Genomic DNA, 15,042 nt, shown 5'->3' on the forward strand with positions numbered 1-15,042 from the left:
GGGTTAACCTGTTCCACGATGGTGAAGGGACCAACAAATCGGGGACTTAACTTGCGAGAGGGCAGTCGCATGCGTATGTCCCGGGTGGATAGCCACACCTTTTGTCCGGGTGTGTATCTGGGTTCTTCAGACCTTCTTCTATCGGCGGTTACCTTGCTTCGACGGACTGCCCTCTGCAGATGTTGATGAGCCTCGTCCCAGACTCTCTCGCTCTCCCGGAACCAGTGATCCACTGCGGGGACATCAGATGGTTCGCCATCCCAGGGAAAGAGCGGTGGTTGGAAGCCCAGGACGCACTGGAATGGCGTGAGTCCGGTGGAGGGTTGCCGCAGTGAATTTTGGGCATATTCTGCCCAGCCCAAATACTGGCTCCAGGAGCTCTGGTGACCACTGCAGAAGGTCCTCAGGAACCGTCCCACCTCCTGAATCTTCCTCTCTGTCTGCCCGTTGGTTTGGGGATGATATCCAGAAGAGAGGCTGACGGCCACACCTAGGAGCTTGAAGAAGGCTTTCCATAGACGTGAGATGAACTGTGGACCTCTGTCCGACACAATATCTTCTGGAATACCAAATGACCTGAAGACTTGATTAAAGATATTGTCGGCTGTTTCAAAGGCTGTGGGAAGACCTTTCAGAGGGATTAGTTTGACAAACTTTGAGAATCTATCTACGATGACTAGAATACAGGTATTACCTTCTGACGAGGGGAGGTCAGTGATAAAGTCCACTCCTAGGTGTGACCAGGGACGGTTCGGAATCGGCAAGGGATGTAGCTTTCCAGCGGGTAGATGACGTGGGCTCTTGGATTGGGCACAGTCCTTACAGCCCTGAACATATTGCCTCACATCCCTTGCCATGTTTGGCCACCAGAATCGTTGGGATACTAGCGAGAGAGTATTGTTGATCCCTGGATGTCCAGTGCCTAGCGAGGTATGTAAGGAGTGGATCAGATCTACCCGGTGTTCAGGTGGTATGAACTGCCGATGAGGAGGGCATCCCGGCGGAGCAGGGGCTTCCGGAGTGGCAACGACTGGAGGAGCGTTCCAGGTGATCGGACAAATGGAGATGTGTTCGGGAAGAATCTTCGTTGGGAGTTCTTCATGATCGTGATGCTCGTGTAAACGAGAGAGAGCGTCTGCTCTTAGATTCTTGGGTCCTGGACGATAGGAAATGGAGAAATCAAAACGTGAGAAGAAAAGTGACCATCTGGCTTGACGTGGACATAGTCTCTTGGCCTCTTTGATATATTGGAGGTTTTTGTGATCTGTGATCACCTGGAACGGATGTTTGGCTCCCTCCAACCAGTGACGCCACTCCTCCAAGGCTAGCTTGATTGCTAGAAGCTCCCTGTCTCCTATGCTGTAATTCTGCTCCGCCGGGCTCAACTTCCGAGAGAAATAGGCACAGGGATGCAGTCGGGGCGGTGTATCATGATGTTGGGATAATACTGCCCCGACGCCGGTGGTGGATGCGTCCACTTCCACCACGAAAGGAAGATTTGGGTCAGGATGAGTCAGGAGTGGGGCCCTTGTGAACTCCTTCTTAAGAAGGCGGAAGGCTGCGGCTGCTTCTTTGGTCCACTCCAGTCCTTTGGGTTTACCCTTGAGGAGATTAGTGAGAGGTGATGTAATCCTGCTGTAGTCCTTGATAAACCGTCTATAAAAGTTAGCAAACCCAAGAAACCTCTGGAGCTCCTTAATGGAAGTGGGTTCTGACCAGGATAGAACAGCCTCAATTTTCTTCCCATCCATACGTATACCGGTTTGGTCAATGATGTATCCCAAGAAATGAATCGACTTCTGGTGGAATGAGCATTTCTCCGCTTTGAGGTAGAGGTGATGTTCTCTCAATGTGTGTAGGACCTCCGCAACGTGTTGGCGATGTTCGGCCTCACTCCGGGAGTAAATGAGGATGTCATCTATGTACACTATTACAAAGTGGTGAAGAAACTCCCGGAGGACTTCATGAATGAAGTTTTGGAATACGGAGGGGGCGTTGACCAGACCGTAAGGCATGACCTCATATTCATAGTGGCCAGTAGGGGTCACGACTGCTGTCTTCCATTGGTCCCCCTCACGTATTCTTATCAGATTATACGCGCTGCGGAGGTCCAATTTAGTGAAGACTTTAGCTTCTCGGAGCTGTTCCAAAGCGGCTGGTACCAGAGGAAGGGGATATCGGTATTTTACTGTACCGTTATTTAGGACCCTGTAGTCGATGCATGGACGCAGCCCTCCGTCCTTCTTGGCCACAAAGAAGAAGCTTGAGGCGGCTGGTGATTTTGAGTGACGTATGTACCCCTGACTCAGAGCCTCCCTTATGTAATCTTCCATTGCCTGATTCTCTGGAAGCGAGAGCGGGTAGATCCTACCTCTTGGCAACTGGGCATCTGGAACTAGGTCGATCGCGCAGTCCCATGGCCGATGCGGCGGTAGCTGGGAAGCTCTCTTGGGGCAGAAGACATCATGAAAGGAGCTGTACTCCTTAGGAATGTGGATAGACTGCTTCTCAGGAGGACTCTCGACCGATGTTGTAAACAAAGAAATGGGGTTCCGACCTTGAAGAGGGAGATTTGGAAAACAGGTAGGTGTACATCCAGATCCCCATTTCTTTATCTCTCCTGTGCCCCAAGAGATGATGGGATCGTGCTTCACCAGCCACGGGCGCCCTAGAATGATGTCCATATTTGCACCCTCCAGAACCAGAAATTGAATCCTCTCTTGATGTAACAACCCCACTTGAAGAAGGATGTCTTCGCATTGTCGATGGATACGGGTCGAAGATCGAGTGCACTGGGTTATCGGTTGTATCTGGTATATATGCGAGGACGCCTCAGTACGTAGGTGGAGTTGACGACAGAGGGATTGGGAGATGAAGTTCCCTGCTGACCCGGAGTCGATGAGGGCTGTGACAAGGAGAGAAATAGAGGCAGTAGTTATTTGTACGGTGGTAGTAAGTGGTTTACATTGTTCAATATTCGTACTGAATACACTCACTGAAGTCCGAATGGGACGAAGGGGACACTCCATACGGGTGTGTCCACTGGCACCGCAGTATAGACACAGACCCCGGGTCAGCCTCCTCTGTCGTTCCGCTGATGTCAGTCTTCCAGACTCTATTATCATGGGTTCTGGTTCTGGAGAGGCTGTTGACTCAGGCGATTGGAGGAGTGCAGACGAGGGGGTGATGGTGTCCTGTTGATAGGAACGGAGACGATCGGAACATCGGAGAGAATGTTGGATGAATCTCTCCAGACCCATAGTATCATCTAATGTGGCCAGCTGGATTCGGAGAGTGGGTTCCAAGCCGAGCCGGTACGTGGTCAACAACGATCTCTCATTCCATCCACTTGCAGCTGCTAGAGTGCGAAACCGGAGAGCATATTCCTGTGTAGATAGAGTACCTTGCTTTAGATGATACAGCTGCTCTCCAGCGGCTACTTCCCCATCAGAACGTCCAAACACCTCTTTGAAATACTCCGTGAAGGTAGTGATGGAATTCATGACCGGCCCGGCTTGGTTCCAGATCGTCTCAGCCCATTTAAGTGCAGGCCCAGAGAGTAGTGATACGATGTAGGCGATCTTTGACTTATCTGTGGGATATAGAGAAGGTTGCATTTCGAATATGAGGGAACATTGTAACAGAAAACCATTGCACTCCCCCGCTCCGCCTGAGTAGGGCGCTGGTCGGGCCATGGGACTGGAAGGAAGGGCCGAAGAAGAAACTGTGGAGGCGGAAGTGCTCGGTGCTGGTGGTGCGTTGGAAAGTGGAGCTGGTGGCTGTAGAATCCGCTTCAACTGGTCCACCAGCTCTTGAAAGTGATCGGGGGTGCTCATGTTGTCGTCGTTATAGGTCCGGGCTTCTGTTATGAAGCGGACAGGAGACAGAGGTAAGGAAACGTTAGGGTGTTTATTAAATGACAACAAGGAGCACATGAAGGATAGCCAGGAGGATCAGGAATGATGTTGGGGTCTTTTCCTCCGTGGCTGGGTAACAGGAATACACGAGGATGGACAGCACACACCAGATACAGCTGACAGAGGATGACACAGACTTGGAAGGACTGGAAGACAGGACGATTCGGGTGGACCAGGAAGACTAAGAGGAATACAAAGAGAACAGGTAAGTAAAGCGTTTGTTTTAGCTGAGGATGACTACGCTGAGTGGTCGCTCAGTTGTCCGCTTTCGTCGAGACGAGCCCGGACAATGAGCGACTGGAGTGCTGTGCTTTTATCTGGTGCTCGTGAATGTGATGCAGCTGTGTGCTCATTAGAAGTCAGGTGATGGTGATCTTCGTGAGTGGGGATCGTGAGAGCCTGACCAATCCGTGACACAGATATTGTATACAGTGAAGTTGTATAATTGAATACTATTTTCTTGTGAAATAATACTGTAAAAAACACTGCCAACATGGCAAAGACAAAAACAATTATTTATTCTAATTTAGTTACTAAACCTTAAAAAAAAAATTATTTAATAAAAATTTTAAATACTTCGGAAATATCTTTTTTTTTTTGTCTCTTTTTATTTTGTCTAATAGTTTTGACTTCAACTGTACAGCCACTTTATTATGTTGGTTTATTCTTTTTCTCTGAAATCCCTAAGTGAAAAAAAGTGGACTAAAATACATTTTTTAAGTGCATTTGGAGCACTTTACATTGTGGATGTGCACTATTTTCGGCGACTAATTTTGTACTTGATGTACTAATAGTTAATCTTTAGTACTATTTAAAGTAAACTTAAATTGAACTAAGTGTACTTGACTGTGTTATTTTGACACAATGAAGTTGAATAAAAAATACCTTAAATATACTTAAATTTTATTTTTAAGTATATTTTATTCCACTTTTAATACAATATTAACCATCTTTTATTTCACTTTTAAATATACTATCTGTAAAAATAAAATACACTCATAAATTATTTAAAATATAACAATAATACATTCCAAAATTAAAAAGGACTACACTAAAATACATTTTAAATCCACTTAGTACAAGTTCATAGTGCACTTAAAGTGCTCTATTTTCAGCCACTAATTTTGTACTTAATGTACTAATAGTTCATCTTTAGTACAATTTTAAGTAAACTTAAGATGAACTAAGTGTACTTGTCTGTGCTATTTTGACACACCATTAGGTTGAACTTAAATATTTTATACCACTTTTATAACAATACTACAATGTTTTATTGCACTTTTAAATATACTATCTGTACAAATAAAGTACACTTAAAAATTATTGAAAGTATAACAATAATACATTCCCAAATGAAAAAGAAGTACACTAAAATACTTTTTAAGCCCACTTAGTGCACTTGCATAGTGTACTTAAAGAGCTTTATTTTCTGCAACTAGTTTTGTACTAATAGTTCATCTTTCATACTAGTTAAAGGAAACTTAAGATGAACTACAGTAAGTGTACTTGAGTGATATTTTGACACACTATTAGGTTGAACTAATATATTTTATACCACTTTTTTTTTTACAATACTAACAATCTTTTATTGCACTTTTAAATATACTATTTGTTCAAATAAAATACGCTTAAAATTATTTAAAGAATAACATTTAGTGCACTTTTATACTGTACTTAAAGTGCTTTATTTTTCAGCTACTAATTTTGTGGCTGAAGTACTAATAGTTCATCTTTAGTATTATTTAAAGCAAACTTAAGATGAACTAAGTGTACTTGACTGCTATTTTGAAACACCATTATGTTGAACTAAAATATACCTTTAAAATACTACTTTAATATTTACAAAAACTATATTTTATATCACTTTTAATAAAATACTAACCATCTTTTATTGCACTTTTAAGTGTACTATCTGTACAAATAAAATACTCTTATAAATGATTTAAAACATAATAATACATGTCTGACTTTAAAATATTTGAAATTCTGTGAAGATTACTAGTCACAAGTGCCACTTATAAATTAATCAATGGTTTAATTCCTAAAAGTTTTTGAAAGCACGAGCAGTACCAAACATCTTCTGATTGTAAGAAACTGTCAATTATATCCAATAACAGTTCACAGGCAGCTTTCAATGGTTTCCGTAAGGTGTTATTATAAAGCAATAACAGTGACACGTCTCGCTCCGCATGCATGTTCAGTCTTTGTCCATTTTATGCTGCTTCAGGCCACTATCAGTTGTTCATCGAAACCAGCACGGCCGTGTTCAGCCCGTAGGCTTGTGCGTGTGTATGTTTGTGTACTTCATTCTCCCAGGCTGTGAGTGACGGTGGGAATACCTTGCGGGCACGTTCACACAGCTCGATCGAGGAGGAGGAGGAGTGTTGGAATAAAGGGAAAAGAGTGCAACCGGCTTATGCAGGGGGAAATGAAATGATAGATGAGTTTTGAGATGAGACACACAAGCTTGTTTTTAATAATATGCCTCATTACTGGAGTCAAAGACCTTTCAAGGTGTGAATGTTAGAGTGAAAGCTCTGAATGTTTGTAACCTTAGGCTGTCAATCTAACAAAATTAGGAGGATGTATGTATGCTATTATAACAACAGCAGTCATAATTCATTATAATTATTAATAATAATAAAAATAATAATAATAAAACAAAACAAATTAGGAAGATGTACAGAAAATTATAACGATAGCTGTCCTAAATCATTAGAAATAATAATAATAATAATAATAACAATAATAATAATAACAATAAAACTAACAAAATTAGGAGGATGTATGCATACAATTATAACAAAAGTTGTCATAATTCATTATAAGTAATAATAATAATAATAATAATAATAATTAATATAATATTAATAATAATAACAAAATTAGGATGTACACTACCTGACAAGTCTTGTCGCCTATCCAAGTTTTAGGAACAACAAATAATAGCTTGACTTCTAGTTGATCATTTGGTATCAGAAGCGGCTTATATGAAAGGCAAAGGCCTCTAGATTACGCTTATTTTACCAAAATAAAATATGATCATGCCTTGGTTTTTAATTATTTAATTAGGACAGTAAGGTCTGACTTTGCTTAGACAAAAGTCTTGTCACTTGTCACATGCAGATTATTTCTGGGGCTGATTTAAACATTGAAATATATGTCCGTAAGTGCTCTATTTTTACTAAAGCTATATTTTTATAAATATGCAATACCACCTATTTTATACAGCCTGTATTTTGTTGTACAAACACCTCTTCATGGCTTACACGTTATGCCGGTGGTGTAAATATGATCTTTTTGCTGATATTCAATTCATATGGTCTCATTTAATAGATTTTCCTAATATGCATATTAAGATTTGTGTAAAAAAATGTGCATTAGTTAAATTTTACTGCTGGCTAAATTTAACATGTTAAAGTAAATGTAAACTGCTGTTTTACACTATCTGTTAAACTTTTGGTTAGCCAACAATTTATTGGGACATAATATTAATAATAATAATAATTATTATTATTATTATTATGCCTATTATTAAATTGTAGTATTGTCATTGCAATTTAAACCACCACTTCAATATGTACAACATGAAACAAAAAGGAGTTTTGATACTCTGGAAAAGAATGAGTGCATCAATTACACCAGGTTTCCACATTTTTCTTTTAAGAATTTAAGAATGCCCTCTTATTAATTATCCTGCTGAAGAATTTGCCCTCTCCTTTGGTTTGTAATGTAATGGGCTGCACAAATGTCTTGATAGCTCAGGCTGTTGATGTTGCCATTCACTCTGCAGATCTCTTGCACACTCCCATACTGAATGTAACCCCAAACCATGGTTTTTCCTTCACCAAACTTAACTGATTTCTATAAGAATCTTAGTTCCATGCAGGTTCCAATAGGTCTTCTGCAGTATTTGTGATGATTGGGATGCAATCATTGTGATGAATGAATTCTCCTCATATGGAAGAAAGCTGTCAAGTTTAAAGCTATGATAATGATTGGATGCATTACATGCCTTTACGCCGCAAAATATCTCAAACCTTTGACATTAAAATTACGTGTCATTTTAAATGTTCTCTAAACATGCATACAAATTTATTATTTATTTATGAAAATCAAAATCAAACTACTCATCTAAAATGAGCTGAATGAGACAACTTAATTGTTTTATGTTCAATCTAGGGCTGTACGATATTGGAAAAATTTGATATTGCGATATTTTATTTTTCTGTGAAAAATATTGCGTAATAAATACGATTTCACAAGATGGTTTGAAAACAATATTTAATCGTTTTCTGCAGAGTCTAACCGTATTCAGGTACAGAAATTGTATAACCACAATAGAACAAAAATGCTTTTCTTACATTTTGTCTTGTTTCCGGTCCAAATATCAACAAATTCTAAGAGCAAGTAAAAATCTTGTTTTGTTTTCCCTGTCAGAAGAAATAAGTCACATGTAAGAGATTTTCCTTAAAACAAGCTAAATTATCTGCCAGTGGGGTTTTTGCTTTCAAATGTAGATATTTGGACTAGAAACAAGACAAAACTTTTTTTTTTTCTCTCCATAAATCATATAAATTCAGTACAAATACAGTGATTAAATACAATTCTGTAGCTCCTGCTCAACTATAATTCAGACTCAACATTGCATATCTTCGCGATGAGACTATTGCGAATGCGCACATTGTGATATCAATGCTAAAATGATATATTGTGCAGCGCTAATTCAATACATTTAAATTTGTAAAAAAATTAAAACTTTATTAATTTGTGTTGGGACAACATGAAGCAATTCTGTGGAACCTAGTATTTTTTTGGACACAATACCAGGTTAACTTGATCTGTGCACACATGAACACTTTTCATCTGGTTTATATGCTCATCATTTGCTAATCACACTCCTTTGCTTGTACTTTTACAGTTCACTGGTCATCGCAACAGTGTTTGACAGGAACGTCACCTGCAGAAAGGCTGCCTCTGTGAGTTTGTCCTCAAATACTCTTTAATGCAGATATGGTTGAAAGTTGGAAAACTGATTACAATGTTTTTCTATGACAGTCGTAAAAACTAAAAGTAAGCTGACCTTGAACTCCAAGCCTTGTTTGAGTCAGTAAGAAGTAAGAAAAGAAATTTCTGGGTCACACTATGTGAGCACTCTCATTATTTTAAGAATAATAATAATTCCTTATATTTATATAGCGCTTTTATAGACACTCAAAGCACTTTACACATTGGGGGGAATCTCCTCATCCACCACCAGTGTGCAACATCCACCTGGATGATGATTATTATTATTATTATTATTATTTTCCTATAATTATTGCTTTATTATTACTTCCATTTCTTTTTCATATTGAATAATCTTAGTTGCGTATGATTCAATGCTCAGACTTTGTCTGACCAAGATAAATCCAACAAGGGTTATTATACCATAAGCAACAGCAATGGAGAATTACTGCTTCACAACATTGTCCAGAGACCATACAGAAATGGAGACTATTCCTTATCTCATACTCATGAAAAAAAGTATCGCTTTAATCCACACAGTTATAAGATTATACTGTATAGGAGAAAGTTTGTAATGTATCTTTAAAATTATGAAAATGTTTCCTTAACTCGTTCTCTGCATAGTAGAAAGTATTCCAACAGGACAAAATGACACTTCAGCTTTAATGCACCAAATTGTAGCTCCGTACAATAAGAATTGTCAAGAAAAGTAATGTTTGTTTCTTTTCCCCCTGCATTTAGGCTGCTTTCCAAGAGAATGTGGGCAGACAGGTACAGCAAAAGCGGTCACACTTGCATAAACACCATTCACATACATTATAAACACCTGCACTGATCTGTAGCCTAGCAGGCCATTCTTAGATTCTGAATATGCCTGATCTGATACGCACCAATATCATGTCTCCACAGGGCACTTTCCCTCACGGCATAGACATTCTCACAGCAGCAGACTACTTCACGGTCGGTAACCTAAATAACTGCTACTTGACTATCAGGTAAGGAGGAACAAGTTAAAAATGTGTGACTAAAAGCTGTTTTTGTAGTCATAATTAAAGGCTTTTGTTCTTGGGAGAACATGCTGCAAACATTGTAACATTATCAATAATACACCCTGATTTTTTTTTTAACTCTCAGGGAGGTCAAAACACAATTAATCACGGCAAGTTTTGAATGCATTAATGAGAGAGGCACAGATTATGCTGTTGTGGCTTTCTTCATGGTTTCTTGTGTCGCACCCTGCGGAAAAATGTCACCGTTTTGACTGCAGTGTCTCAGTGTAGGAAAAGAGCAATGTGAAAAATGCTAGCCTTAGGGAGCAAAGAGCCACACTCGAGGCTTACCGCCCAGCCTGCGGTACAAAACCATCAAAATGATACTTTAGCACAATTCCTAACTGAATAAATGTAGATATAACCTTTACATCACTAAACACTTGGGACTTGGCATGTCAAAGTGAAGAATGTAACTGAAATAAGTAAATAAATAAAGAAAGAAAGAAAGAAAGGGTGGAGGAGTCTTAAATATCTTTAAGATATTGTCTTGTCTCTTGTAAATTTCAATTCAATTCACCTTTATTTGTATAGCGCTTTTACATTGTAGATTGTGTCAAAGCAGTTTCACATAGAAGATTATAGTGAATTGAAACAGTGTCAGTCTAGTTTTCAGAGTTTAACTTCAGTTCAGTTCAGTGTGGTTTAATTTTCACTGCTTAGAGTCCAAACATCGATGTGCAGCTCTACAAGTCCCAAACTATGCAAGCCAGTGGTGACAGGGGCGAGGAAAAAACTTTACCAATTGGTGAAAGTGAAGGATAAAAAACCTAGAGAGAAACCAGGCTCAGATGGGCATGTCCATTTCTCCTATGACTAAACGTTTTGTGTAGAGCTGCAGTCTAGGCGCCGGAGGCTGGAGAACGCTGGACGTCAGAGAAGACTCATCTGTCCCTGTAGTCTTACAGTAATCAGTCTCCATGACCTGGTTACGACCTGGTCCGGGATTATGGAAAACTTAGGCTCATCTCTTCACAGGTCTTGGAACGCATCAGTGGCACTGCATAATCTCTGGGGGCTTTGGGATGAGTATTCCCAGGTGGAAATAGAGAATAAAAAGAATAATTAGCATAGCTGCTGTTCATAGTGTATATAAACGACATGCTTGGAGCACATTTATGCATTACACCGCTATGTGATGCATTGAGTGTATGCTTTACTAAAATTATAGGTCTTTAATCTAGTTTTGAATTGCGAGAGTGTGTCTGAGCCTCCAACATTATCAGGAAGCCTATTCCAGAGTTTAGGAGCCATAAATGAGAAGGCTCGACCTCCTTTACTCGACTTTGCTATTTTAGGTACTACCAGAAGCCCTGAGTTTTGAGAAATTTGTACTTTTAAGTTGACTTACCTTAATTTTATAATTATTCTCAAATTCATTTACTTACTCGCTTTAAGTCCAGTCAACCAACCGCTTTAACTTTAAAAACTATTTTAATTTTGGAAACCACTAAATAGGTCTGGACAATACAGCAAAACAAACTGACAATGTAATGTTTCATATTATTCTCTATTGAAAATTATTAACAATCCATTTGTAAATTAAGTCCAGTATAATTTGTTTAACCACTTTATTTTAATTTACAGACATTACTAAGGCAAATAGTTTTCATTCATTCATTTTCTTTTCGGCTTAGTCCCTTTATTATTCCGGGGTCACCACAGCGGAATGAACCGCCAACTTATGTTTTACACAGCAGATGCCCTTCCAGCCGCAACTCATCTTTGGGAAACATCCATACACACTCACTCACACTCATACACTACGGACAATTTAGCCTTCCAAATCCACCTATACCACATGTCTTTGGACTGTGGGGGAAACCGGAGCACCCGGAGGAAATCCACGCAAACGCAGAGAGAACATGCAAACAGAACAGAAACGGCAACTGACACAGCCGAGGCTCGAACCAGCGACCTTCTTGCTGTGAGGCGAAAGCACTACCTACTGCACCACTGCGTTGCCCGCAAATTGTTTTATTAGTAAAAAAAAAAATCTTGTCCCTTATGTCTTACAATAAAATAAACATACACATTAAAATGATTTTTTTTTTACTTAAACTGCTAAGATAATTAAATATTTTTCTTGTATTGTCATACTTGGCCAGGATGTTTTTTTTTTTTTGCAAAGCTTACACATAACACTGTTCTGGTGTTGGTCAGAAGCAAAGAAACCCAGAGACAATGCTACACTGGCAAGCTGATATGTTTTTTTTTATGATTATTATTATTTACAATCTCCTCATTGGCTGTTTGTTCGTCACTTGTAGCATGCTCATTCATCAGAACATCTGATAGGCTGTTAAGATTCAGGAAAGGCGCTTAGCCAGCTTAATTTTAATGAAACTATATCGATTCATACCCAACTTTTTTAAACGGTTATTGATAATGGTGTACCGTCAATAAATATCGATACCATTTTATCGCCCAGCCCTTTACCTAAACCTGAGTCTCTCCATGAATATAGCCAGAGAAGCTGACATGACATTTAAAATGAAATGTAAAGAACAAAAACTAAAGTTCTGACAGTCAGATATTAGAAAAAAAGTATAATTTAGTACTAATCCACAGCTGTTTTTCTCTTTCTCCAGTGTGTACATTGCTGGTTTTGAGGAATACACCAAACCCTTAATTGACCACTTGGTGGCTATGAAAGTCAATCACTGGGATGGGTAAGTATTCAGCATGTGTACTGTTTTACAACAGTTATGCAGTTTTACATTTCTAACTGAGGCTGTATTTACATCCATCAGGGTGATCAGAGAGCTTGCCACGAAAGCATTGCACAATCTAACAATCCAGGCCCCTGAATACATGGCCAACACTGGTGAGAAACCTTCATATGACTGTAAACACACAGCAAACCCAACTCCCTAACGTGTTTTTTTGTCAGATGCCTCAAACAATAGTTACATTTAAAAAATATATAGACAAAATTGTTAGAGATGAATGTTACTGGGGGATGAATCAGTCCTTCCCTCTCCGAAGGGAGATTTTACAATTAGTCAAGTCAAGATTAATCCAATAGCACCAAAAAAAGTTTAGCCATCTCATATTGTACTTCTTTAAGAACTTTCATCCTATGTTCCTGTGGAAAATAAATAATCAATGGGGCTTGTTTATAGTATATATGAATTTGGATGTTACATTGGCTGTGTGTGGATATTGTGACAGGATAACAATTCTTTACTTTTCTGTATAAATTTTTATTGTAGTTATTCATTATTATACAAATTGATTAATACAATTCTTCATATATTTGTTTATTATTATTTTTATATTTATTTCTTAGTTTTTTCCTTCCAATGTTGAATGTCATATCTCAATGTCTTGCATTAAAGTCCATTTATAAGTGGTTTAAAGAAATACTGTGGTTAGAAAAATACTGTTTACATGCGCATTGATTTGATTCAGTAAATTGCAGATGTGTAAATAATAAATATAGCTTAAAATCACTATAATTGATTTATGTTTTTGGTTTCAGTTTTACCCCAGCTGCTGCCCATGGCCACAGGGATGGATTTGCACAGCCGTCATGGTGCGATTTTGGCCTGCGCTGAGATCACTCATGCTCTCTATAAGCTCGCAGCCCAAAACAACAGGTTACACCCGCTTTCTGTTAAACACCTTTCCTTTTCCTGATTGTGTTTTATGTAATCTTCCTTTCTTTGTAGGTCAGTGACTGACCTCATGTCCTCTGACACTATCCAAGGCCTTAAAGATATTCATCAGAAGGTCAGTTTCTTGTGTTGTTTTCTGCAATTATTAATTAAAGCAGGTTATGGTTACTAATCCTCCATATTTTCTCTTCAGCTCTCTGACAGAAAGCAGTACAGGTATGCACTTGCTTCAGTGCTTGACATCAAAGCTTTTCAGAGCATTTATTTGTCTGTAGTTCACAACTGATGTCTTTTTTTACCCTAGGGGATTTGGTGGAGAGCTTATGAGACCAGCTGGTAAGACAAATTAAATAGATTTTGGTGTATTGAATGTATGTTTAATGGATCAGTTCACCCATAAATGCAAAGTTACTGCGAATTCACTCGCTGTCAGATCTTTTTTTTCTTATCGTAAAAATCTTAAGCACATAACCACTAATTTTTCATGACTGGTTTGCATTCAGTTTTTGTATTTGCATATTTAATGCACCGCAGGTTTTGAATAGTTATTAAAAAAAAAAAAAAAAAGTCTGAAGATGAGTAATCTGATGTATACATTTGCATCATGGCCATAGAATTAGTACATGGATGGAGATGATGTGTTCCCAGATTATTCACCAATTAAAAGGGATAGTTCACCTAAAAATAACTATTTGACAATGACAATTTTAAAATAATCATGATCAGGTTGTTCATGTAAGATACTCAATACTTACACTCATATTTTTTGAAAGGGAAAGAAAAACCTATTTGTGACTTGTGTAGGAATATTTTGATGATAAAACATCAAACACTACCTGACAAGTCTTGTCACCTATCCAAGTTTTAGAAACAACAAATAATAACTTGACTTCTGGTTGATTGTTTGGCATCAGAAGTGGCTAATCTGAAAGGCAAAAACCTCTAGATTACACTTATTTTACCATAATAAAATATGATCATGCCTTGATTTTTAATTATTTCGTTATGACAGTAAGATCTGACTTTGCTCAGACAAAAGTCTTGTCACTTAACAGAAAGGATGTACAGTATAGAATATAAAGTCATGGTGCAGTGGAAAAAGAATGAGTATTGTGTATGACTCTCATGAGCTTGGAGAACTGCATCCATACATCTCTGCAATGACTCAAATAACTTATCTTGAATGGCAAAGAAAGCATTCTTGCAGGATTCCCAGAGTTCATCAAGATTCTTTGGATTCATCTTCAATGCCTCCTCCATCTTACCCCAGACATGCTCAATAATGTTCATGTCTGGTGACTGGGCTGGCCAATCCTGGAGCACCTTGACCTTTGCTTTGAGGAACTTTGATGTGGAGGCTGAAGTATGAGAAGGAGCGCTATCCTGCTGAAGAATTTGCCCTCTCCTGTGGTTTGTAATGTAATGGGCAGCACAAATGTCTTGATGCCT

The 15,042-nt window shown here is 38.7% G+C and overlaps 1 protein-coding gene across 1 annotated transcript in view; it reads left to right on the top strand.

The window, feature by feature from the left end:
• The window catches only part of LOC130221649 (tubulin-specific chaperone D-like), a 69,312-nt gene that overhangs the window by 28,220 nt on the left and 26,050 nt on the right, over positions 1–15,042 (top strand). The window contains 9 exon segments of the mRNA XM_056454210.1: positions 8,839–8,896; positions 9,666–9,695; positions 9,834–9,919; positions 12,565–12,645; positions 12,727–12,800; positions 13,458–13,575; positions 13,648–13,708; positions 13,787–13,809; positions 13,898–13,929. Of these exon segments, the coding sequence (XP_056310185.1) occupies positions 8,839–8,896; positions 9,666–9,695; positions 9,834–9,919; positions 12,565–12,645; positions 12,727–12,800; positions 13,458–13,575; positions 13,648–13,708; positions 13,787–13,809; positions 13,898–13,929 (563 nt within the window).

The sequence above is a fragment of the Danio aesculapii genome, chromosome 3, assembly GCF_903798145.1.
Source record: "Danio aesculapii chromosome 3, fDanAes4.1, whole genome shotgun sequence".
NCBI classification, from domain to species: domain Eukaryota; kingdom Metazoa; phylum Chordata; class Actinopteri; order Cypriniformes; family Danionidae; genus Danio; species Danio aesculapii.